Genomic DNA, 25,163 nt, shown 5'->3' with positions numbered 1-25,163 from the left:
GGCTTTCCTCCCAGCTTGCCGATCTCTGATTCTAGTTCCATTGTTCCCTGTGGGAATCTGAGTTCCCTTGATCACAGGTTTTCGTTTCTTTAATAATTTTGGTTATTTATTTATGCATTGGCTGTGCTGGGTCTTCGTTGCTGCTCAGGCTTTTCTCTAGTTGCAGCAAGTGGGCACTACTCTCGTGGGGTGTGGGCTTCTCCTCATTGCAGTGGCTTCTCTTTTTGCAGTGCGCAGGCTCTAGGGTGCCTGGACTTCAGTACTCATGGCCCATGGGCTCTAGAGCACAGGCTCAGTAGTTGCTCCGCAGCATGTAGGATCTTCCCAGATCAGGGATCAAACCTGTGTTCCCTGCATTGGCAAATGGATTCTTTACCATTGAGCCACCATGGAAGCCCTTGGTCGCTGAGTTTTTTTCCCAGAGATGTTTTCTGGCTGTTGTACCCTTCTCAGTGCCCAGGGCACGCAGCTCTTGGCGTGGCAGCCCAGCCCTGGGCCTTGTTACCTCAAGGTTGCTTTGGCCACCAGCCTGCTGGTTTTGGCTGAAGAACGTCCCAGTAGAGGGCGGGGAAGGGAAGAACCGCTCAGCGCTGCTGGTCCTGCACAGTCTGGACAGAACATGCAACAGGAACAAGAGAAGAACGCCTCCAAGTGGCTCTAAGAGCGATTTTCAGAATGCTGGGGTGGGCTGGGGGATCGTGAAAAGCTGTAGGGGCTCCTCCCCAAGGTTCGTGGAGGCGGTGACAGCGGGGCTCCAACAGCACTGAGTGAAGGCAAGGTGGTGAGGGGCTGGGACTCCCTACTCTCTAGTCGACGGGTCACTGTGCATGCGCGTCACGTGTATGTAATGACAGAGCGAGACACCGAGGGTCCAAGACAGAGCTTACGGAAGCTGCAGCCAGAGCAATACTTGGGTCTGCTCCCTGAGCCCTAATCCCCACTAAGCAGCGAGATGAGGGCCAGCTGGATGGGCTAGATTGTAGAACCAGAAATTCAAACTGAGGAAACTCTAATCTGTGTATCTGGCAAGACCTGCTTATCCTCCCCTCTGGAGAGAGAGAGAGAAAGAGAAATACCTTATTTTAAAATCTTTTTTCCTTGTATTGGCGTATAGCCAGTTAACAGTGTGATAGTTAAGTAAACAGGGGAGGGACTCAGCCGTACATATGCACGTGTCCATTCTCCCCCAAGCTCTGCTGTCCTCCAGGCTGCTGGGTGACATGCAGCGGAGTTCCCTGTGCTAGATGTGTGGGTCTCTGTTGGTTTTCTGTTTTATTTTATTTTTTAAATTTAATATATTTATTTTAAATGACATAATAGATACAATTATTGATAAATGGTACAATTTGATAATGATTGAAGGTACAATTCCTTGATAATGATAAATGGTACAATTCCCAAAGAAGATAGACATCATAAACTGTTAAACACCTTAACAGCAAAGAAACAAAGATACATAAAGCAAAATCAGAAGAAATAAAGGGAAAAGAAAAAACACATAATCATAGTGAGACATATTAACATTTCTCTGAGAATATTTTATCAAGTGCAGAAAAAAGAATAGGAAAAGAATAGGAGCATCTTGAATGATGTCATTAATAATTTAAATATAATAGATTTATATTTAATTTATGTTAATCATATCCTACACAAACATATTAAAAATTTTGTATCTCATATGTTGTTATTAGATGTCCAGGGCACATTTAGAAAAACTGGCAAAAAGATAAACATTACTAAATTTCAAAAAGTTTATCTGTTTTAAATACAGCAGTGTGTACATGTCCATCCCAGACTCCCTAACTGTCCCTTCCCCCCATTCTTCCTCTCTGGCAAGCGTAAGTTCATTCTTTAAGTCTGTGAGTCTGTTTCTATTTTGTAAGTAAGTTCAAGAAAGACCATATTTTTACTTTTGAATGCAAGCAGGTCTCTGGGGAGGAGAGGTCTTTGCTAGCCACAGTGATCTCTGGGGAGGGGGCAGCGCCAAGCTTTACTACCATGGGACATCTCCAGAGGCTATGTACTGATTGGGTTGGTCAAAAAGTTCAGGTTTTCCATAGTGAATTTTTTTACAGTTAGTACATCCCTAAATTGACTCCCAGTGCCTTTGCTCCAGGATCTAGACTGTGCAGAAACATGAGACATTCGTGGAGAGTTTTCTATCAACCATCATTTGGCCTAAGCTTCCCCTTAAACTGTATTTTTGTGCTTGGTCTGGCAACCCATGTAATAAAATTGGAACCATATACAAAGAAGATTCACATTGCCCCTGCACAAGGATGACACAAATTGGTGAATCAGTTGATACTTTTGCAGTATGGGGGTAGGGGATTCAGAGGTACAAACTGTTACATATAAAATAAGATGCAAGGACGGGCTTCCCAGGTGGCACTAGGAGTAAGAACCTGCCTACCAGTGTAGGAGACAGGAGAGACTCAGGTTCGATCCCTGGGTCAGGAAGATCCACTGAAGAAGGGCATGGCAGCCCACTCCAGTATTCTTGCTTTGAGAATCCTGGTGGCCTACAGTCCTTAGATTCTCAAAGACTTGGACATGACTGAAGTGACTTGTCATCAGCTACAACACAGGGAATATGGCCAGTGTTTTATAATTACTATAACTGGACTATAACCTTTAAAAATTGTGAATTAAAAAACCCTCTATTTTCTTAATAGTCATTGTTTAAATAGGATGTAGAGGAAGACTGATTTTCCAGATGAAAGAAAGTTGTGCCCAATGCTTGAAAGACACGTTGTCATTTCTTCATGTTATGTTTTCTTTGCAAAGATGGGCAGCCTTTTTCTCATTTGGGCTTGAAAACTCTTTGGCATTACGGTTTCCCATCACTTAGACCATGGCTGACTCAACATAACATCCTCTTCTTTTATTCTTTCTCAGTATTTTCATAGCGTTCATCTTGGAGGCGTTTTTTGTGGCATATTCGTTAGAAAAGAGTGAAGTGGAAACTGCCATTGAGAAGAAGATTCAGGAGCTTGGAGTGGGGGTCCAAGAGTGAGTAGCAGTTCCTGACACGGCTCGTGGACTTTGGAGGTGGGGTGTTCTTGGCAGGGTCCTGACCACCTTTAACTCCCGAGTCCCATGGCAGCCAGCTGGCTCCTGGGTGCCAGTCCTGAGACCCTCACCGGCTGCACGGGTGGCGTGGGGCCACGGCTGGGAGGACAGAGAGGGGCTCAGCTGAGGGACTCGGCCGTGTTCACACATGTCTTCCTCCCTGAAGGGAAGAGGTGCAGGACGGGGGGCTCATTGACAACATGGACGCCAAGGACAGTGGCTTCAGTCCGGACGAAGGAGACAACAAAAAGAAGGACTTGAAAGGACTGTACTTCAGAATTGCATCAAAAAGTAAGTTTTAACCCAACCTGAAACTGCCTCTGATCCATCCTTCTCATAGCAGCTGGTGTGATGTTTCCAGAATGCAAACCTGACCTTCAGGGGCTTTCTGTGGGTCAAGGGTAAAGACCTGCCATGGGCTTGGGGGCCCCATATCTGGTTCCCTTGAGTATCTCAGCCCAGGACCCCCTATGCCTTTGCCCTTCAGCCCTGCTGGCCCTACTTCCTTGGCTCCCCTGCTCCATCCTGCACAGGCCCTTTGCACATGCTGCTCTCTCCCCATGCCCTCATCCCACTCCACCTTGCCTAATCAAGGCCTCTCCACCTACAGGTCTCTGCTCAGGTAGTATTTCCTCGGGGAAGCACCCTGGGCTCCCCAAGAAGTCAGGTGGTCCTGTGAGCTCCCCCAGCTCTCCTCCCCACCTTTTAGCACAGGTCAGCGGCACATTCATTGCTGAGTGACTGCCTGGTCACCATCTGTCTTCTCTGCAGACTCAGAGCTCCACAGGTGCAGGGCTGTATCTTTTTTGCTCTCCATTGTGTCCCCAGGAGATCAGTGGAGAAATAACTCTAGAAAGAATGAAGAGGTGGAGCCAAAGCAAAAACAATACTCAGTTGTGGATATGACTGGTGATGGAAGTAAAGTGCAATGCTGTAAAGAGCAATATTGCATAGGAAGCTGGAATATTACGTCCATGAATCAAGGCAAATTGGAAGTGGTCAAGCAGGAGATGGCAAGAGTGAACATCGACATTTTAGGAAGCAGTGAACTGAAATGGACTGGAATGGGTGAATTTAACTTAGATGACAATTATATCTACTACTGTGGGCAAAAATCTCTTGGAAGAAATGGAGTAGCCATCGTGGTCAACAAAAGAGTCCAAAATGCAGTACTTGGATGCAATCTCAAAAATGACAGAATGATATTTATTCGTTTCCAAGGCATACCATTCAGTATCAGAGTAAATCAAGTCTATCCCCTGACCAGCAATGCTGAAGAAGCTGAAGTTGAACAGTTCTGTGAAGACCTACAAGACCTCCTAGAACTAACACCCCAAAAAGATGTCCTTTTCATTATAGGGGAATGGAATGCAAAAGTAGGAAGTCAAGAAATACCTGGAGTAGCAGGCAAATTTGGCCTTGGAGTACAGAATGAAGCAGGGCAAAGGCTAATAGAGTTTTGCCAAGAGAATGCACTGGTCATAGCAAATACCCTCTTCCTACAACACAGGAGAAGACTCTACACATGGACATCACCAGATGGTCAATACCAAAATCAGATTGATTATATTCTTTGCAGCCGAAGATGGAGAAACTCTATACAGTCAGCAAAAACAAGACCAGGAGCTGACTGTGGCTCAGATCATGAACTCCTTATTGCCAAATTCAGACTTAAATTGAAGAAAGTAGGGAAAACCACTAGACCATTCAGGTATGACCTAAGTCAAATCCCTTACGATTATACAGTGGAAGTGACATTAGATTCAAGGGATTAGATCTGATAGAGTCCCTGAAGAACTATGGATGGAGGTTCATGACATTGTACAGGAGGCAGTGATCAAGACCATCCCCAAGAAAAACAAATGCAAAAAGGCAAAATGGTTGTCTGAGGAGGCCTTACAAATAACTGAAAAGAAGAGAAGTGAAATGCAAAGGAGAAAAGGAAAGATATACCCATTTGAATGCAGAGTTCCAAGGAATAGCAAGAGGAGATAAGAAGCCTTCCTCAGTGATCAATGCAAAGAAATAAAGGAAAACAATAGAATGGGAAAGACTAGAGATGTTTTCAAGAAAATTAGAGATACCAAGGGAACATTTCAAGCCAAGATGGGCACAATAAAGGACAGAGATGGTATGGACCTAACAGAAGCAGAAGATACTAAGAAGAGGTGGCAAGAATACACAGAAGAAATATACAAAAGAGATCTTCACGACCCAGATAACCATGATGGTGTGATCACTCACCAAGAACCAGACATCCTGGAGTGCAATGTCAAGTGGGCCTTAGGAAGCATGAATAAAGCTAGTGGAGGTGATGAAATTCCAGTTGAGCTATTTCAAATCCTAAAAGATGATGCTGTGAAGGTGCTGCACTCAATATGCCAGCAAATTTGGAAAACTCAGCAGTGGCCACAGGACTGGAAAAGGTCAGTTTTCATTCCAGTCCCGAAAAAAGGCAATGCCAAAGAATGCTCAAACTACCGCCCACTTGCACTCATCTCACATGCTAGTAATGCTCAAAATTCTCCAAGTGAGGCTTCAACAGGATGTGAACTGTGAACTTCCAGATGTTCAAGATGGTTTTAGAAAAGGCAGAGGAACCAGGGATCAAATTGCCAACATATGTTGGATCATTGAAAAAGCAAGAGTTCTAGAAAAGTATCTGTTTCTGGCTTATTGAATATGCCAAAGCCTTTGACTGTGGATCACAACAAACTGGAAAATTCTTCAAGAGATAGGAATACCAGACCACCTGACCTGCCTCCTGAGAAATCTGTATGCAGGCCAAGAAGCAATAGTTAGAACTGGACATGCAACAAAAGACTGGTTCCAAATCAGGAAAGGAGTACATCAAGGCTGTATATTGTTACCCTGCTTATTTAACTTATATGCGGAGTACATCATGAGAAATGCTGGGCTGGATGAAGCACAAGCTGGAATCAAGATTGCTGGGAGAAATATCAATAACCTCAAATATGCAGCTGACACCACCCTTATGGCAGAAAGTGAAGAAGAACTATAGAGCCTCTTGATGAAAGTGAAAGAAGAGAGTGAAAAAGTTGGCTTAAAACTCAACATTCAGAAAACTAAGATCATGGCATCTGGTCCCATCACTTCATGGCAAATAGATGGGGAAACGATGGAAACAGTGAGAGACTTTATTTTCTTGGGCTCCAAAATCACTGCAGATGGTGACTGCAGCCATGAAATGAAAACATGCTTACTCCTTGGAAGGAAAGTTATGACCAACCTAGACAGCTTATTAAATGCAGAGACATTACTTTGACAACAAAGGTCTATCTAGTCAAAGCTATGGTTTTTCCAGTAGTCATGTATGGATATGAGAGTTGGACTATAAAGAAAGCCAAGCACTGAAGAATGAGGCTTTTGAACTGTGGTGTTAGAGAAGACTCTTGAGAATCCCCTGGACAGCAAGGAGATCCAACTAGTCAATCCTAAAGGAAATCAGTCCTTAATATTGGAAGGCCTGATGCTGAAGTTGAAACTCCAATACTTTGGCCACCTGATGCGAAGAACTGACTCATTTGAAAAGACCCTGATGCTGGGAAAGATTGAAGGTGGGAGGAGGATGAGATGGTTGGATGGCATCACCTACTCAGTGGACATGAGTTTAAGCAAGCTCCGGTAGTTGCTGATGGACAGGGAGGCCTGGTGTGCTGCATTCCATGGGGTTGCAGAGTCAGACACGACTGAGAGACTGAACTGAACTGAACTGTATTCCCAGGGCCTCACAATGTGCCTGGGACACGGGGTCATTAACATAAGCTGTTTAATTACTTTACTGATTTGCAGTGAATTATGGAATGACGGAGTAAACCCAAGGGGGCTTCCCTGGTGGCTCAGTGGTGAAGAACCTGCCTGCCAGTGCAAGAGATTTGGGTTTGATCCCTGGGTTGGGAAGATCCCCCTGGAGAAGAAAATGACAACCTGCTCCAGTATTCTTGCCTGGGAAATCCCATGGACAGAGGAGCCTGATGGGCTACAGTTCATGAGGTCACACAGAGTTGATAATACTTGGCAACTAAAGGACAAAATCGAGTGAATGCAAATCTGTCTGAATTCCAGCCAGGGCTTTGGTGGGGACACGGTACCTTGCAATTAGACACAGCACAGCATAGATGCAGGGAGGAGTGGGGCGGGCACGCCACCCCAGAGGTGGTCCTCCTGCCTTCTTCAAGGAGGACCTTCTCCTTGCTCTGCAGAGCCTCCGTGGGGGTTGGGAGCTCTGTGGGAGGGGCTCCAAGGTCCTCCTTTGGGAAAGCCCAGCTCTGAGGGGCCGGGTGCGCCCCTCCTCCCCCACAGTCCGGTTCCATGCGCCCTTTCTCCTTTCTCCCAGAGTACAAGACGGTGGACACTTTGTTACAGCAGATGTTTGAGTCTGAAATAGCTCCAGAGGGTAAAGACCCTTCCTTGAAGGAGATTCTCAGCTTCTCACCCAAGAAGGTCAATTTTGATAACAGCGCCTGATCCCGAGCCTGGAATTGTGCATGACCGGAAACCAAGATAAGCTATCGTCACTGTTCGCGTTTCCTACCTAGAGGTTACTTTCTCAGCCCAGGCGCCCATCTGTGTTTTGATAAGACTGTGAATCGCCCTGCCCGTCCTGAGTTGCCGGCTCTGTGTGGTCATGCTTAGAGCTGATCATAGAAGTAAGGAGAGGAAAATCTATAAGGAGTTTATGGAGGGCATTGCTCATACATTTAAGTCCTTTTGATGGATATAGAAAAGATTTCCTTTATTTTTATATGATACTTTGCTGTTTTACTAAATGAATACTGTGCTGTGGTGTTACTGAATGAATTTAAAATACCGAAATATGCTAAAGGAACACGTCCTAGTATGGTAGCTTTTAGATGCGGTGTTTATTCAAAATGAACAACAATATGAACGTGAAGATCAAATTCTGTCACAATTGCTTCTTTTCAAGGGAGGCTCTCAAAGTTTGTTGAATTAAATTATAGCAAGATTTTGAGTCAGTTGCTCCCTGAGGCCACTTTCCCATTTCAAATCTGTCAATACATCAACCTACTCCTTCTGGGAAATTAAAGGGATTTATTTTATTTAAAGGGCTTCCCTGGTGGCTCGGATGGTAAGGAATCCGCCTGCCAAGCAGGAGACTTGAGTTTGATCCCTGGGTTGGCAAGATCCCCTGGAGGAGGAAATGGCAACCCACTCCAGTATTCTTGCCCAGAGAATCCCGTGGACAGAGGAGCCTGGTGGGCTGCAGATGGAGTCGGAAAAAGTCAGACACGACCGAACGACTAACATTTTTCATTTTATTTAAAACATTTTTAATTGTGGTAAAAAAGACAACGTGAAATTTACCATCATAACCATTTCTAAGTGTACAGTTCAGTTGGTTAAGTGCTAGTTGCTCAGTCGTGCCTGACTCTTTGTGACCCCATGGCCTGCAGCCCATCAGGCTCCTCTGCCCATGAGATGTTCCAGGCAAGGATACTGAGTGGGTTGCCATTTCCTTTTCCAGGGGATCTTCACAACCCAGGGATTGAACCTGGGTCTCCTGCACTGCAGACAGATTCTTTACCGACTGAGCTACAAGGGAAGCCCAAGTAGATATTAAATCTGAACCTTGGTGAATCCAGCCCATACCTGGGCACTTAGGATGAGCTGGGCCCTTGCTCAGCTCGAGACAGGGGGTAAATGGAACCCAGCTCTGTCCCCAGGGAACTCCAGTCTCCATCGGTCTCCGTCGGTGAGTTGGAGGTTTCTTTGCCCCCAACACTGCTGTTTGTGGCATCCATCTGTTACCCCCCACCCCCTTTAAGATTTTTTTGTAAGGACCATTTTTAAAGTCTTTATTGTATTTGTTACAGTGTTACTTCTGTTTTGTATGTGTTGATTTTTTTGGCCCCCAGGCCTGTGGGATTGGAGAAGGAAATGGCAACCCACTCCAGTGTTCTTGCCTGGAGAATCCCAGGGACTGGGGAGCCTGGTGGGCTGCTGTCTATGGGCTCACACCGAGTCGGACACGACTGAAGCGACTTAGCAGCAGCAGCAGCAGGCCTGTGGGATCTTAGCCCCCTGACCAGGGATCGGACCCTCGCCCCCTGCACTGGGAGGTGAGATAACCACTGGACCACCAGGGAAGTCCCTCAGTTGCCCTTTGGATGCAGAGCTTTGGTCCTTGTGCAGATGAACCATGTATGTGATCCAGACAACTAATTTATAATGAAATGAAGAGAACTGCTACAGTTTGTACCATGGAATGGAGAAAAACAAAAAACCAAAAACCCATCACTACCACCACCACCAAAAACGATCTACTTTCCTAGTGTGTATTTAATAAAATGACTTCTTTATTTCGATGGAGCCTTCCTCCCTGGGGACAAGGCTGCAGCTAGGAAAGCTGACTGTGCAGGTGGTGAGTGGAGTCCTTGGCACAGACTGGGCACCAGATGGGTGGCAGCAACGCTGAGATGACACTGGTCAGGTTGAGGTTGCTGGTGTGAAGGACACAGAGGGTGTCTTGGGTGTGATGGGGCTGAAGATTCAGTAACAGCAAATGGGCTGGCAGGGAGGCAGGACATGTTGACAGGGGCTGGAAGCAGAGGCCAAGGGTCCTCCCTGCCCGAGACAAGAAGGCGCCACAGCTGTTTTCCACAGACGGACTCATTTAGCTCTGAGTTTAGTACAACAGGGGGCTTCCCTGGTGGCTCAGACGGTAAAGAATCTGCCTGCAGTGCAGGAGACCTGGTTTCCATCCCTGGGTCAGGACAATACCTTCGAGAAGGGAATGGCAACCCAGTCCAGTATTCTTGTCTGGAGGATCTCATGGACAGAGGAGCCTGCTAGGCTCCATGTGGTTGCCGAGTTGGACATGACTAACTGACACTTTCACTTTAGTAAAACAGCACCCTTATCTGTTTTAGTCTTGTTTCCACTGCAAACATTTTCAAGAGGAAAGAAAAAAATCCCACAAATGTCTTTATCAGTGCTCAGTTGTTTTGACACTGTGAGTAAATCTAATGTTGTTTTCCTTCTAATTTGAGGATATGTTTAATCAGTCATGTAGGTTATATTATTTTTAAAATAAAAACATATTTGCAGGACTTGCCTGGTGGTCCAGTGGTTGAGACTTCACCTCCTAATGCAGGGGCTGGTCAATGAATGATGTTGGCTGCTGTTATTTCAGAGCTAATTAATGATGTATGGGGTTTATATGACTATTTTCAAGATCTGGCATAGTCTTTTTCATGGTACTTTTAAAAAACAAGACGCTTAATATTTATCCCTGCATTATTTCCCATGGATAGCAATGAAGAACAGGTACGACAAAGGGCATGTATGCGTACTAATCACTTCAGTTGTGTCCCATTCTGCGTGACCCCATGGACTGGAGCCGCCAGGCTCCTCTGTCCATGGGATTCTCCAGGCAAGAGTACTGGAGTGGGGCGCCATGCCCTCCTCCAGGGGATCTTCCCGACCCAGGGTTTGAGGCCATCTCTTATGTCTCCTGCACTGGCAGGTGGGTTCTTTACCACTAGCGCCACTTGGGGAGCGATACATACATATACATACACACACACAGTTATATATATAAAGGACATGCATATTTTATTCATAAAAACATGAAGTCCGCTGGATACATTTGGGGAAATTTTGCTTATTTTACGCAAATATAAACCTTTAAATTTGGGTGAAAAAAACCTGACGTGGCTCTTTTCTGGCTTAAAGTGAACAGGTCAGTGTTTTAAGCGCTTTCAGAGCACATCCTTGTGCAGACTGTCCTCATAAATGCTTGTATCCACCCCAAAAGCCGTGAAATCAGCTGCTAGGCAGGGACCTTATCCTGTTGTGTATTTTATTGAAATATCTGTAACAACTATGTCACATGGATATACTTTGTGGGCTTTTATTTTTAAGAAACATTTACAATAATAGTAAATGTAGACATTGAGGTACTGAGTGAACGGGCAAGTATTTACAAGGTGATCTCCAGGGAGTGTCCATATTTTATTTCCGAGAACGCTTATATTCTAAGAGCAGTACAATTAGCCTGTTACACAGGGTCTTGATCTTGCTGGTATAGTGTTCTTGAAATGTTTTCTTTAGCTTCTGCCTTAACAAATCCAAAGATGGAAGATGATGACAATCGGGTATATTCAACATTATGTGAAAAAATTCATTCCACATGTCCAAGTGAGGAAGCCTGATGAGACAAAGCCATAAAAGAAGGATGAAGTGTAGCCTTCAACACACATGGCAACCCCACTCTTGCATCTGACTTCACTCTCACCTAAAGCCAACTTAATACATCAAGAATGGAAATGTTGGCTCTATTATAACTAAGAGAAAGTAGAGATTCAATTAACTGTCTACACACTTGTTGAACAAAAGTTACGAATGGAGAAACAGAACCGCTTAACTCTCAGTGCTCAGAGGGTCAGGACTATGCTATGTCACCCTGCTTCCCAAGGCATGGATGTTCGTGGCAAAGGTCCATCTTCCACCAGACAGAAGGCAACATCCACTGGAGCACCAACGCTAATACCCACCTTCTGAAAAGACCTTCAGGCTTCCAGATGCCCCCTTCATTTTTCACTTTCATGTAGGTGCCAAAAAGCATGCAGTATATGGTTGCAGCAACTCCAAAGTAATCAATCTATAAAGGAAATACGGGTGTCAACAGGGGCCTCCTGTGCAGCACAGGGAGCTCTGCTCAGTGTCGTGGGCAGCGTGATGGCTGGGGCGTCTGGGGAGAAAGGACACACGTGTATGACCTCCCGTGCAGCACAGGGAGCTCTGCTCAGTGTCGTGGGCAGCCTGATGGCTGGGGCGTCTGGGGAGAAAGGACACACGTGTATGACCTCCCATGCAGCACAGGGAACTCTGCTCAGTGTCGTGGGCAGCCTGATGCGTGGGGCGTCTGAGGGAGAAAGGACACACGTGTATGTATGGCTGAGTGTCTTCACTGTCCACCTGGAACTATCACCATGTTATTAATTGGCTATACTCCCATATAAAATAAAGTTTTTTAATAAAAGAAAATGAAAATATGGGTATGTATCAATGATTAAAATAGTAATTTACACATGAGTAAATTATCATGTCTGTCCAAGTTATGCAGCAAATACAATAAATCATAGGAAACAGTAATAGGATTTCAGTTTTAAAGAATTTTGGAAGCCACGTGTCAGCCCTCACACTGACATGCCCTATGAGTGGCCATCTAGCCTTTGCTGGAGGCTTCCACAGACGGCAGGTCACCCCCTCCGCACCCCAACGGAACATCTCAGAAGTTCTGTTCTTCTTGGGCCACTGTGTCGTTCACTCTGTCATGAGGCCAGAGCAGTGTTAACCCCGTGGATGCTCCTCTCCTCCCCAGGGGCTAGCTGTCGTTTCTGAGCTGCACCCCAAGCCCCACGAAGTGTGGCGTGCCTACGACTGAAAACAGCTCTGCAGTGTGGTCTGTCTCCAGGGCTAGAAGAGGACTGCTGCTGCTAAGTCGCTTTAGTCGTGTCCGACTCTGTGCGACCCCACGGACAGCAGCCCACCAGGCTCCCCCGTCCCTGGGATTCTCCAGGCAAGAACACTGGAGTGGGTTGCCATTTCCTTCTCCATTGCATGAAAGTGAAAAGTGAAAGTGAAGTCGCTCAGTCATGTCTGACCCTCAGCAACCCCATAGACTGCAGCCTCCCAGGCTCCTCCGTCCAAGGGGTTTTCCAGGCAGGAGTACTGAAGTGGGGTGCCATTGCCTTCTCCAAGAAGAGGACTACACCAGCTCAAACTACCTGGATGCCCAAATTCACGTTGAGACTGCAGTGAACGTAATACAGGAAAGGTTCCACATCTCTAGTTCTCTACCTGGTAGTTCCATGGCTTGTTACTGAGCATCTCAATACACTGGAAACCAGAAGTTTCACACTTTCCTGTAAATGCAGTTCCTTTGGGAAAAAGTTTCATGTCTATACTCTGACCCAGGTCAATCAGGACCAAGCCGTTAGATAAGTCATCATCTTTGTTGTCTTGTTCCAAAAATCTGTGTTAAACACAAACAAGCACCAGGCTGTGTAAGCACAGAAAATAAAAGGCTGCTGGGGGGAGATGGTCAGAGAAGTACCCGTTCAAAGTGCAACACTTGCCTGTTTCCGAGTATGAAATTGTCTGGCTTGATGTCTCCGTGGATGATTTCACAGTCATGGACTTGCTGGATCATGCAGAGCATTCTGATAGCAAAAGCGAGGACTAGTGCCTGAGGCATCACTTTTTCAGGGGTATTTTTATAGAGATTAATGGCATTCTAGAAACAATGGACAGTGGAATGTCCTGAGTTGGCTGCCCATGATTAATGAAATTTCAAACCAAGAGCTTTGCCCCACCCACCACTCCAATAAAAGCTTCAAGTGCAAAAAGGGATGTGCAAAGCAAAAAAGGTACTTCATGCTTGTGTCATCAAAGCATCACACTTACTAATAATGTGCCATAACTGTAGAGGTCTCCTACTAACACGCTGCCATTCTGGAACAGGTGGGCTGAATAAAATTTGATAAACATGTGTTGCATACTTGGCTTTAGTCTTTCCATCAGCTGGGTCCCAATGTAGAATTCCCAGAGGTTGGGAGGCTTCTGGACCTGCAAAACAGGTAATGTAACATTCACATCCAGCTCATCATGTTCTGTAAAATGACTGCAAGAAAGCAACTTCATCCAAAAAAAAGCGGGGGGGCATGGAGTAGAAAGGTATGACAAGCTATGAATTGCTGCTGCAGTATGGGGATTGCTCCAAGATAATTTTAGCGGCAAGGCAGTTCTGAATCCCTGTGGGATAGTTTTGTTTCCTAAGTGCGGACAACATATCTAAATGAAACCATTACTATCTTTTTTTAAAAGACAATTTCTTTTAATATTTATTTGGCTATGCTGGGTCTTAGATTCAGCATGCAGAGTCTTAGTTGTGGCATGTGGGGTCCAGTTCCCTGACCAGGGCTTGAATGCAGGTACCCTGATTGCAATATGATTTCAAAAAAGTAAAGATTTATCCATTTGAATGCAGAGTTTTAAACAATAGCAAGGAGAGATAAGAAAGCCCTCCTCAGGGATCAATGCAAAGAAACAGGAAAACAACAGAATGGGTAAGACTAGAGATTGCTTCAAGAAAATTAGAGATACCAAGGGAACATTTCATGCAAAGATGTGCACAATAAAGGACAGAAATGGTATGGACCTAAGAGAAGCATTAGATATTAAGAAGAGGTGGCAAGAATACACAGAAGAACTATACAGAAAAGATCTCCACAACCCAGATGACCACGATGGTGTGATCACTCACCTAGAAACAGACATCCTGGAGTGCAATGTCAAGTGAGCCTTAAGAAGTATCACGACGAACAAAGCTAGTGAGGTGATGGAATTCCAGTTGAGCTATTTCAAATGCTAAAAGATGATGCTGTAAAGGTGCTGCACTCAATACGCCAGGATATTTGGAAAACTCAGCAGTGGCCACAGGACTGGAAAAGGTCACTTTTCATTCCAATCCAAAGAAAGGCAGTGCCAAAAATGTTCAAACTACCGCACAATTGCACTCATCTCACACGCTAGCAAAGTAATGCTCAAAATTCTCCAAGCCAGGCTTCAACACGACATGAACCAAGAATTTCCAGATATTCAAGCTGGGTTTAGAAAAGGCAGAGGAACCAGAGATCAAATTGCCAACATCTGCTGGATCACTGAAAAAGCAAGAGAGTTCCAGAAAAACATCTACTTCTGCTTTATTGACTACACCAAAGCCTTTGACTGTGTGGATCACAACAAACTGGAAAATTCTGAAAGAGATGGGAATACCAGACCACCTGACCTGCCTCCTGAGAAATCTGTATGCAGGTCAAGAAGCAACAATTAGAACTGGATATGGAACAACAGACTGGTTCCAAATTGGGAAAGGAGTATGTCAAGGCTGTATATTGTGACCCTGCTTATTTAACTTACATGCAGAGTACATCATGTGAAATGCCAGATTGGATGAAACACAAGCTGGAATCAAGACTGCTGGGAGAAGTATCCATAACCTCAGATATACTGATGACACCACTCTTACGGCAGAAAGTGAAGACGAACGAACTAAAGAGCCTCTTGATGAAAGTGAAAGTGGAGAATGAAAAAGTTGGCTTAAAGCTCAACATTCAGAAAACTAAGATCTTGGCATCTGGTCCCATCACTTCATAGCAAATAGATGGGGAAACAATGTTAACAGTGACAGACTTTATTTTCTTGGGCTCCAAAATCACTGCAGATGGTGACTGCAGCCATGAATTTAAAAGACACTTGCTCCTTGGAAAAATAACTATGAATAACTATGACCAACGTAGACAGTGTATTAATAAGCAGAGACATTACTTTACTGACAAAGGTCCGTCTAGTCAAAGCTATGGTTTTTCCAGTAGTCATATATGGATGTGTTTGACCATAAAGAATGCTGAAGACCAAAGAATTGATGCTTTCGTACTGTGGTGTTGGAGAAGACTCTTGAGAGTCCCTTGCACTGCAAGGAGATCAAACCAATCGATCCTAAAGGAAATCAGTTCTGCAATATTCATTGAAAGGACTGATGCTGAAGCTGAAGCTCCAATAATTTGGCCACTTGATGTGAAGAGCTGACTCACTGGAAAAGAACTGATGCTGGGAAAGATTGAAGCCGGGAGGAGAAGGGGACGAGAGAGGATGAGATGGTTGGGATGGCATCACTGACTCGATGGACATGAGTTTGAGTAAGCTTCAGGAGTTGGTGATGGACAGAGAGGCCTAGCGTGCTGTACTCCATGGGGTTGCAAAAAGTTGGACACGACTGAGTGACTGAACTGGAATTGGAACTGTGTTGGGAGTGGGGAATTTTAGCGTCTGAACCATCAGGGAAGTCCGTGAAACCACCACTGTCTTAAAAAGAGAATGGCAATCTCAAGTTCTAAAATTCATTTCTATATTGTTCAGATCATTTACCTTCAAAGCAAATTTCTCCTTATTTTTGCTGTTGTTCACATCTCCATGGGTAACTTCATAGACTTGGGCGAAAGCCCCTTGTCCAATAAAGTGATCAACGTAGACGAGCAAAGAACCTGAGGAGAGAGAGAAGTCAAAAACAAAGAAGCAGCTCAAAACACTAAAGACTATCAGAATAAAGTATTTGTCAATTCTTCTTGGGCTTGAGTTGCTTTAATAAATAAACGTGGGTACAGCTCCCTTAGGAAGTGTTTGGCCAGTCTTCCATGGAGTGACGGGGGAGCCAGGGCAGCATGGCCGGGGCCCAGGCCCGTCCCCGAGCAGGCGGCCTCGGGCAGCCATCCTCGTCACCCGTGCTCTCGTGTCTAAAGGGGAGATACCTGTGCTGCCTAGTTGGCAAGACTGTTGTGATATCAAAGAAGACGTAAACATCATCTGCAAAGTGCTAAACAAAGGTCTAATGTGCCTATGAAAAATGCAAGCGTTTTAACATCAGAATAAAAGGGACAGGGCATAATTGTACGGGTATTTCTAACAGGTAATTTAAAAATTTTATTGCAGTAAACCTTCTGTATTAGAACAGTTTTTTATTGATAGAAACGTTGCAAAGATAGTAGAGTTTCTGTTTGTTCTGCATCCAGTTTCCCTTTTGTTAACTTTTACATAACCAAGGTACACTGGTAACAGATAAGAACCAAGACTGGTAGGTGACTGTTACCTAGCTCCACACTTTTTTCAGATTTCACTAGTCCTCCCCTAATGTTCTAGGGCATATTCAAGTCTCCTCGGCCTCTACTAGGCTGTGACAGTTCCTGACTTTCTGTTTCTGACAGCTGTGGCAGCTCCATGGAGCACTTGTCTGATGAGCTGTAGAATGCCTCTCATCTGGATTTGTTTTGATATTTTTTAGTGACACTGGAGTTATTCGTTTTGGGAGAAAGACCACAGAGGTCAAGTTGTAATAGATTATTAAAAAAAAAAAATCACGTTTAAAATCAAATATAAAAAAGTCGCTTTCTGGTTTCTAGCTGGCATATAAGGAGTTTGGAAGGCATCAGTGTATGAGTCAAAGAACAGAGCATCAAAATAGTGACGAAAAACACTGACAGACTTCCAAGGAGAACAGATTACTTCACTATCATAGTTGGCGATTTCTACATCCCTCTGTCAGCAACTGACAAAGCCAACAGGCAGAAAATCAGAAAGGGCATGGCTGACACGAACAGCACCACCAATCAACTGGATCTAATAGACATTTACGAAATAATCTAACAACAGCAAAATGTACATTCTTTTCAAGCTTACATGGAATAGTCACCAATAAAGATCACGTTCTGGGTCATAAAATACAATTAAAAAAAAGAAATCATACACTCATGGAATTAAACTAGTAATCAATAACAGAAGGAGAGCTGGAGAGCCCTCAAACACTTGCAGCTAAAATAACACATTCTGATACACACATTGAAATTGTGAGATGCATGAAATGCATGCTTAGAAATTTATTGCACTGAATGTATATGTTGCTAAATCCCTTCAGTTGTGTCCAACTCTGTGCGACTCCATAGACGGTAGCCCACCAGGCTTCCCCTTCCCTGGGATTCTCCAGGCAAGAACACTGGAGTGGGTTGCCATTTCCTTCTCCAATGCATGAAATTGTGAAAAGTGAAAGTGAAGTCGCTCAGTCGTGTCCGACTCCAGTGACCCCATGGACTGCAGCCCACCAGGCTCCTCCGTCCATGGGATTCTCCAGGCAAGAGTACTGGAGTGGGGTGCCATTGCCTTCTCCGAATGTATATGTTAGAAAAGATCTAAAATCAATAATCTTAGTTTCTGCCTTAGACATCTAGAAGAAGAGCACGTTAAATCCCAAGTAGGCAGAGAAAAGAAATAATAAGAAATAGAGTAGAAATCAATGAAATTTAAAAGTAAAAATCAATATAGAAAATTAGTGAAAACAAAAGTTGATTCTGTGAAAAAAGAAGTTGGTTCTTTGAAAATATCAATAAAACGGATAAGCCTCTGCCAGCCTAAGGAAAAATAAGAAGTACACATATCACCAATTGTAGAAATGAAAGACGGGGCATCACTATAGATCCTGTGGACATTAAAAGGATAATATAGCTTCCCTGGTGGCTCAGTGGTAAAGAATCTGCCTGCCAATGCAGGAAACACAGGTTTGATTCCTGGGTTGGGGAGATCCCCTGGAGAAGGAAATGGCAACCTACTCCAGTATGCTTGCCTGGGAAATCCCATGGACAGAGGAGCCAGGTGGGCTGCAGTCCATGGGGTCGGTCGCAAAGAGTCAGACCCGACTGAGCACACACTCGCGTTCCATCACTTATTAAGCAGTCCCTATAGCTGTCTGTGTTGCTTCCAATCTGCTGCTTCACACACATCACTTTGAAGGTATGCAATTGTTATCTGCAGGAATTCTTAAAAGTGGGTGTCTGGGTCTAAACGTGTGTGTTTTTAATTTTGACAGATAACTGCCCAATTACCCTTTACAGTCACAGTCACAGCAGCAATCAAATCCTGTAGTTACGCCTTAACAAGATGTTCTCATCTTAACGCTACAGGTGAAACTACAGATGAAACCGGTTATTGGTGGGCGGGGCGGGGCGGTGACAGGAGGAGAAACACACACACACACCAGTCAGCACCAACTTCCCGTAGCGAAAAGAGAGGTTAAAGTTTTATTACCCATATGGTGCTTACCTAATTGGAATTCAGTCTTGGGCTTGATGGCTGGAAGCTTACATGGCCATTCATAAGTATTTGGATAGGAACTCACTGGTTTAGAAAGCCCGGATAAAAGTTTGAGAATCAACTCCTCATCCCAAGGGTTCTCAACAGTGAAGTCTTGAAGGAATGGGAACAAAAAAAGGAAATGAATTCAGTAGGCAAGACTTACCAAATAAATCATAAGACAAAGCAAGTGGAGACCTTAACCTTTTAAGTCTTATCTCTAAAGAGCATTGATTCAAATAATAAATTATCATTTCAAAAGTCAAAACTGGTAGTTCTGCAGTTCATCGTCTGTCATTTTCAGATCAACAAGTTTGTGTGTTCAGTTGTGACAAAGGAAATCAAAATGAGGAGCATCTGTTCATGATTCTGCCTTTAATAGAACTGGGGGTACACATCTTAAAGGCAGACTTGGAGATTCATTACGCATGTGCTCAGCTATGTACTCTTTAAACCGCTTTTGCACTTCTATCTAGAAAACATGCTGCCTTTGAATACTTAGAGTCTTGCTTGTCGTTCAGTCGCTAAGTCATGTCCGACCTTTTGTGACCCCACGGACTGTACCATGTGCAGTTTATCTGTATGAGACACACTTTGGATCCACAAAGAGAAACCATTTCTAAAGGGAAGAAAAAGGTTTCTGCCCAATTTAGAATGCTCTACAAAATTCTACTAGTGCAGTTATCAGTCTAAGCCAACATGACTGACATTCACCAGTGCTAAGCAGATGCAGGGCACTGTTCTGAGCCCTTCATGTTTAGTACCTCACATGGCCCTTACATAAGACTCTAAAGGAGGTACTACCACCCCCTCCACTTTACGGAAAAGAGGGCCACGGAGAAGTGAAACGATCTTGGCCAAGATCAAGGGACAGCCTAAGGGGGGTGGCTAGGATTAGAATCTAGCTAGTCTGGGGACTTCCCTGGTGGTCCAATCGTTAAGACTCCATGCTCCCAATGCAGGGGGCCCAAGTTTGATCCCTGGTGAGGGAACTAGATCCCTCATGCTGCAACTAAAGACTGAAGATCCCACGTGCCATAACTAAGATCCAGCGCAGCCAAATAAATAAAGTAGTTATGTTTAAAAAAAAAATCTAGTCTATCTTCAGAGTCTGTGCTCTTAACCACTATTCAAGACTACTTCTGTGTGTAGCCTTGGAGTAAGGACGGGGGTCCTTTGATCCTGAGCCTGTTTACTTTTCTGTAAAATGGAGACAACAGTGTCAGATTAAATGCCTGGCACATAGTGGGCCCCCCAATTCCACTTGCTTCTTCCAACAGTAGTTATTTTGATATTTTAAAATTAAAACAAAAGTATTCCTTCAAGGAGGCTACTGTTGTATGCACAGTGAGATAACCTGCAAGTTTGTGTTCTACTCAACGGCGTTCAAGTTCCTACTCTTTTGAGTTTCTTTCATGAAACAGCTTTTACCCGGCTAGTGTCCTTATTCAGGGAACAATTAAGATTGAGCATCTGTTCATACTTGGAGCGTCGACATTCCCAAGCGGGCCAGCCGGCATCAGTTCAGCCTGGAGCTCAGCACTGGCTTCTGCCGGATCCTCTGCAGTGGCAAAGTCGGGGTCTGTGACTTTACAGGCCTTGAGACCCTGCTCTGCCTCACTCATCAGCACGGCTACAGCAGGTTGGCCCAGATGGAGCAAGGATGCCGAAGGGCCATCTGCGGGGCACACTGGGTCTGGGCTTGTCTCTTCAACTGGACTAGATAAGATAAAGGGATAGAGGAAGCAAAACACGTGATTACAAGCTTACTGGGTTTGATCGCATCAAAGTCCCACAGAACAGTTTCCTTTTCATTCTATGAAGGACATTTCAAATCTGTTTCACAAATAGTTGATTAAAGCACTTTCTTCGTACAAATACATGCGAATTACATGGTTCATACAGTATGACCAGAAATAAAAAACATGGTAATATATTAGATAAATAGGTGAGGTGAGACACTGGATATTCTTTAGCAGGATATGCTGGGAGGTTTATTTCCCTGAGTTGTCCTCTAAGCATCAGTCCTGTAAACGAGGTTAAATATTTAACTTTATTACAAAAATGGCTTCTTTTATGACACTGAAACAAACAGAAAATGTCAGCCGTAATTCGATAACCTAACAGCAGTACATTTACACACACATACATACACACACACACACACACACACCAGGGACACGCACACATGGACACAGTTGACCCTCATTACTCGCGGATTCCATATTTGTGAATTCACCTACATGCAAATACTAATTCTGGAGTAATTTTAGATTTAATCATCTGTTGCAAAGATGGTAGAGAATTCCCACAAGCTCCTCGTCAATTTCCTCTAATGTTACCATCTCACGTTAAGGTGGCGCTCTCGTCAAGAGCAGTAAGCCAACCTCTGTCATGCTACCACTGACAAACTTCCAGACCTCGTTTGGATTTTGCCAGGTTTTCCACAAGATACAGTGTTTGCTCCGGGATCCACTTGTGGACACCGCGGTGCATTTAGTTGTCACCTTTCTTACTCTCTTCTCCTGTTTCTTGGTCTTTGCTGGTTCCCTAAGACCTTGTCAGTCCAGCTATTTCGTAATCTGTCCCTTGATTTGGACTTGTCTGTTTTTATCATAATCAGACTGTCTTGGTATGGGAAGACATGCCCTTCTTCTCTCCTCCCATGATTTCACCATGCAGTTCTACTCCCCCAGTCAGCGGAAGTCAGGGATTCTCTGCTACCCCAGCCGCTTCTCTCACTCCCTGATGTATTAAAACCAAGTGTTCCGGTTAATCATTGTATTTAATTTTTTTTTATCCTTTCAAAGTATTTATTGAATTTGTTACATTATTGCTTCTGTTGTTTTATGTTCTGTTTTTTTTTTGGCTGCAAGGCATGTGGGATCTTAGTTCCCCGACCAGGGATCGAACCTTCATCCTCTGCACTGGAAGGTGAGGTCTTAAGCACTGGAAGTGCTTAGGGAAGTCCCTAATCACTGTCCTTACATCTGCAGAGTACCTGGTGACTTAAAGCTCTCAGTTAATAAAAACTCTGGCAGCCCTTAAAGACAGGAATGAGGTATTCCTTTACAGCTTAAAAAGCAACGCTACAATGAAAATGCAGAGAGACAGAACCACACACCCCCCCACAATACCTGCACTTTCTCTCTTTCAAGGGTTCCACCTTGTTTCTTTCACAAGAATCCAAAGCCACACGGGTGTGCTGGTTTGCTACCATATTTTCTGAAACACACAAGAAAGTAGAGATGGACACTATACACACACGTATGATTTTAAATGGTTATGAAGTCCGGGATTCCTTTTTTGCACTGATTTTCATTACAGTTTCAAAATAGTGTTCCATGGTAAAAAGCAGTATATTTTTTAAAATGAGGGGAAAGTCACTTGAAAAACTTCTGTTATTGTATGTGAGCTTTTCAACCTTATACATCTAATCCGTACAATCCTTTAAGAGAAAACAGTCCAGATAGGACTTCTCTGGTGGCTCAGTGGTAAAGAATCTACGTGCCAGTGCAGGAGACATGGATTTGATCCCCGCTCTGGGAAGATTCCATATGCCGAGGGGCAAAGTAAACCTGTGAACCACAACTACTGAGGCTCGCGCACCCAGAGCCCAGGAGCCACAACTACTGAGGCTCGCGCACCCAGAGCCCAGGAGCCACAACTACTGAGGCTCGAGCACCCAGAGCCTGTGCTCTGCAGCAAGAGAAGCCACTGCCACGAGAAGCCCGCACACGGCAGCCAGAGAGTAGCCCCCGCTCGCCGAGACCAGAGAGAAGCCCTCATGGCAGTGAAGACCTGCACAGCCAAAAACAAGCAAACAAATAAATAAAATTATTAAAAAAAAAATCTACAGTGAAGTAAACGAGATAGGGTAGAAATACGGAGACTACTTCTACCAAGTGATGCTAACACAGTATACAGCCAGGTGTTAACACAGGATGAAACTTTACTAGCTGTTGCCTCACTGAGCAGGTGCTAGTAATACTCTTCAGTCCTAGAACATTAGCCTCTCTTCATATGACCAAAGTGGCAAATACGCTAAGAAAGGCCAATACTGACTTTATGAAAGACGCTTGACTTAAAACAGATTAAGTTCTCCAAACTGAAATGTTTTAAATTTAAAAAAAATTAAAGTAGCAAGTCTGTGATAGCACTTGGAAATTGTCCAAGTTTCAACTAAATCCTCCTTTAAAATTCAAGTAGGAAATATATTTGGTTAGTACAGTAAGAGATTTTTATTGCTTAGTTAAAAATGTTTAGGCCTATATGCTCAGACTTCATGTTAAAATAAGTTTCCATCCTTTCATCCAGGGGAATGGAATTCTTTGGCATCTGCTTCAGTGAACAACTGCTGCTTAAACACAGAAAAAGTGCCAGCAGTGATTATTTGGCTAGTGGTCCCAGATCTTACAGCACAAGTGTGCCTCTGAGACACTGTGGGTTTGGATCCATTCCACTGCAATAAAGCAATTACACAAATTTTTTGGTTTCCCAGTGCATGCACAAGTTACGTTTACACTGTACTGAAGTCTTAAGTGTGCAACAGCATAGAAAAACAATGTGTGCATCTTAATTAAAAAAGGCTTAATTGCTAAAAAATGCAAACCATCACTTAAGCCTTCAGTGAGTCGTAATCTTTTGGCTCGTAGAGGGTTTGCCTCGATGTTGGTGGCTGCTGAATGACCAAAGTGGTGGTCGCTGAAGGCTGGGTTGGCTACAGCCATTTCTTAAAATAAGACAACCATGAAATTTGCCACGTCAATTGACTTCCTTTCATGAATGATGTCTTTGCATCCATAACTTGGCTAACTGGCTAAGAAGCCTGGCTTTCAGCCTAACTGGACTTTGACGTGCCTTCCTCACTGTGTTTAATCATTTCTGGCTTTTGATTTGAAGCGACAGACATGACATTCTTCTCTCCGCTTTAACACTTAAGAGGCCACTGTAGGTTAGTAATTGGCCTAATTTCAATATTCTCCTTTTTCAGGAAGAGAGAGGCCCGAGGAGAGTGAGAAAGGGAACAACCAGCTGGAGCAGCGAGAATACACACAATATCCATTAAGTTTACTATCTCCAATGGGCGAGGTCTGTGGCACCCAAAGACAGTTATAGTAACACCAAAGGTTACCCATCACAGGTCACCATAACAAATGTAACAGTAATGAAAAAGGTGGGAATACTGCAAGAATGACCAAATGTCAGACATGAAGTGAGTAAACACTGCTGGAAAAGTCTCGCCAGTAAGCTTGCTTGACAGGTGGTTGCCGCCAATCTTCAATTTGTAAAAAACCCAGTTTCTGCACAAGCAACCAAGTGAAGTGCCATACAGTGAGGTACAGTGCTTAGTCGCTCAGTCGTCTCTGACTCTGTGACCCCGTGGCCTGTAGCCCGCCAGGGCCCTCTGTCCATGGGATTCTCCAGGCAAGAATACTGGGGTGGGTTGCCAGGTCCTTCTCCAGGGGGTCTTCCCCACCCAGAGGTTGAACCTGCATCTTCCTGAGTCTCCTGCATTGGCAGGTGGGTTCTTTACCACTGTGCCAAAAATGAGGTATGCCTGTATGATTTTGCAGGTTTGGTATTTAAAAGGTAATAATTATCTGTATTCAATAACTATATCATTTATTAAGCTTCATTTCAAGTCTATAAAGATCTTTGATATGAGAGTGTTATGTTTGGGGAAAATAGGACTATCTGTGAGTTTTATCACACCACTAAAAAAAGTTTTAAATATGATTTTCTGAGTATAGTATTTGCTACATCTCTAAAGTAATAAAATTTGTAGATACATATCAAGGATTAAAACTTGCTATTAGTTATTCTTATCAAATTAGAAAATGTTCACTATTTTAGCATTTAAGTAATTTAATCTGTCTGTCCTGGCTATTTTATTTACTGTAAAACATGAAATAAACCTCTGTCCTGTGCAGATGGGTTGGACATTTGCCCTTCTGTAGTCTTTTCTTCTGTTCTACTTACAACCGAAGCTATTGAATTTGAAAAGGCACAGACTTTATGAGGACATTATATTTATGTAATACTACAATGAATGGATTTTAAGTTTCCTCTTTATGATTCTCCAGTGTCCCAATTAGAATTTTCAAGAAGACGACTATCGTAGTAGTAGAGCTGCAGTTGGCGGGAGATAAGACACCAGGAGAGTACAGTGCACACCTTTATCTTCTGGTGGGTGCACGCAGTCCGCGGGAAGCCTGTGGAAGGGTGTAGACGCCAGCTGCGCGGCGGACCTAAAGTCTCCTGGGCTCTTGGGGCTGGGCGCCAGGCTTTTGTTGCAGCGGACACCCCACACGGTTGAATCATCCAGAAACTCGTCAGTGTGAGGCACTTCCTACAACGAAAGATGA

At 44.1% G+C, this 25,163-nt stretch overlaps 2 protein-coding genes and 1 non-coding gene across 5 annotated transcripts in view; 2 read left to right on the top strand and 1 right to left on the bottom strand.

The window, feature by feature from the left end:
* TPC3 (two pore channel 3) overlaps positions 1 to 7,854 on the top strand; it is a 53,491-nt gene extending 45,637 nt beyond the window's left edge. Inside the window, 3 exon segments of the mRNA NM_001161651.1 lie at positions 2,899 to 3,012; positions 3,239 to 3,363; positions 7,430 to 7,854. Coding sequence (NP_001155123.1) covers positions 2,899 to 3,012; positions 3,239 to 3,363; positions 7,430 to 7,560 — 370 coding nt within the window. The 3' untranslated portion in view covers positions 7,561 to 7,854.
* Positions 2,206 to 2,312, top strand: LOC112448899 (U6 spliceosomal RNA). The gene has a single exon (XR_003037361.1). It is a non-coding gene; the product is annotated as a U6 spliceosomal RNA (small nuclear RNA).
* A 2,788-nt stretch (positions 7,855 to 10,642) lies between the features above and the next one.
* Positions 10,643 to 25,163, bottom strand: part of BUB1 (BUB1 mitotic checkpoint serine/threonine kinase) — a 33,170-nt gene continuing 18,649 nt past the window's right edge. For all 3 annotated transcript variants that reach the window (XM_005212316.4, NM_001102011.2, XM_059891213.1), the window contains exons 16-25: positions 24,973 to 25,147; positions 21,933 to 22,020; positions 20,279 to 20,514; positions 18,766 to 18,909; positions 16,048 to 16,163; positions 13,525 to 13,686; positions 13,197 to 13,354; positions 12,919 to 13,093; positions 11,610 to 11,716; positions 10,643 to 11,263 (exon numbers count right to left, since the gene is read on the bottom strand). In XM_005212316.4, the coding sequence (XP_005212373.1) occupies positions 11,068 to 11,263; positions 11,610 to 11,716; positions 12,919 to 13,093; positions 13,197 to 13,354; positions 13,525 to 13,686; positions 16,048 to 16,163; positions 18,766 to 18,909; positions 20,279 to 20,514; positions 21,933 to 22,020; positions 24,973 to 25,147 (1,557 nt within the window). In that variant the 3' untranslated portion in view covers positions 10,643 to 11,067. The remainder of the gene's footprint in view (positions 11,264 to 11,609; positions 11,717 to 12,918; positions 13,094 to 13,196; positions 13,355 to 13,524; positions 13,687 to 16,047; positions 16,164 to 18,765; positions 18,910 to 20,278; positions 20,515 to 21,932; positions 22,021 to 24,972; positions 25,148 to 25,163) is intronic.

Source organism: Bos taurus, chromosome 11, assembly GCF_002263795.3.
Source record: "Bos taurus isolate L1 Dominette 01449 registration number 42190680 breed Hereford chromosome 11, ARS-UCD2.0, whole genome shotgun sequence".
Taxonomy (NCBI): domain Eukaryota; kingdom Metazoa; phylum Chordata; class Mammalia; order Artiodactyla; family Bovidae; genus Bos; species Bos taurus.
This window is presented reverse-complemented; position numbering and strand designations above follow the sequence as displayed.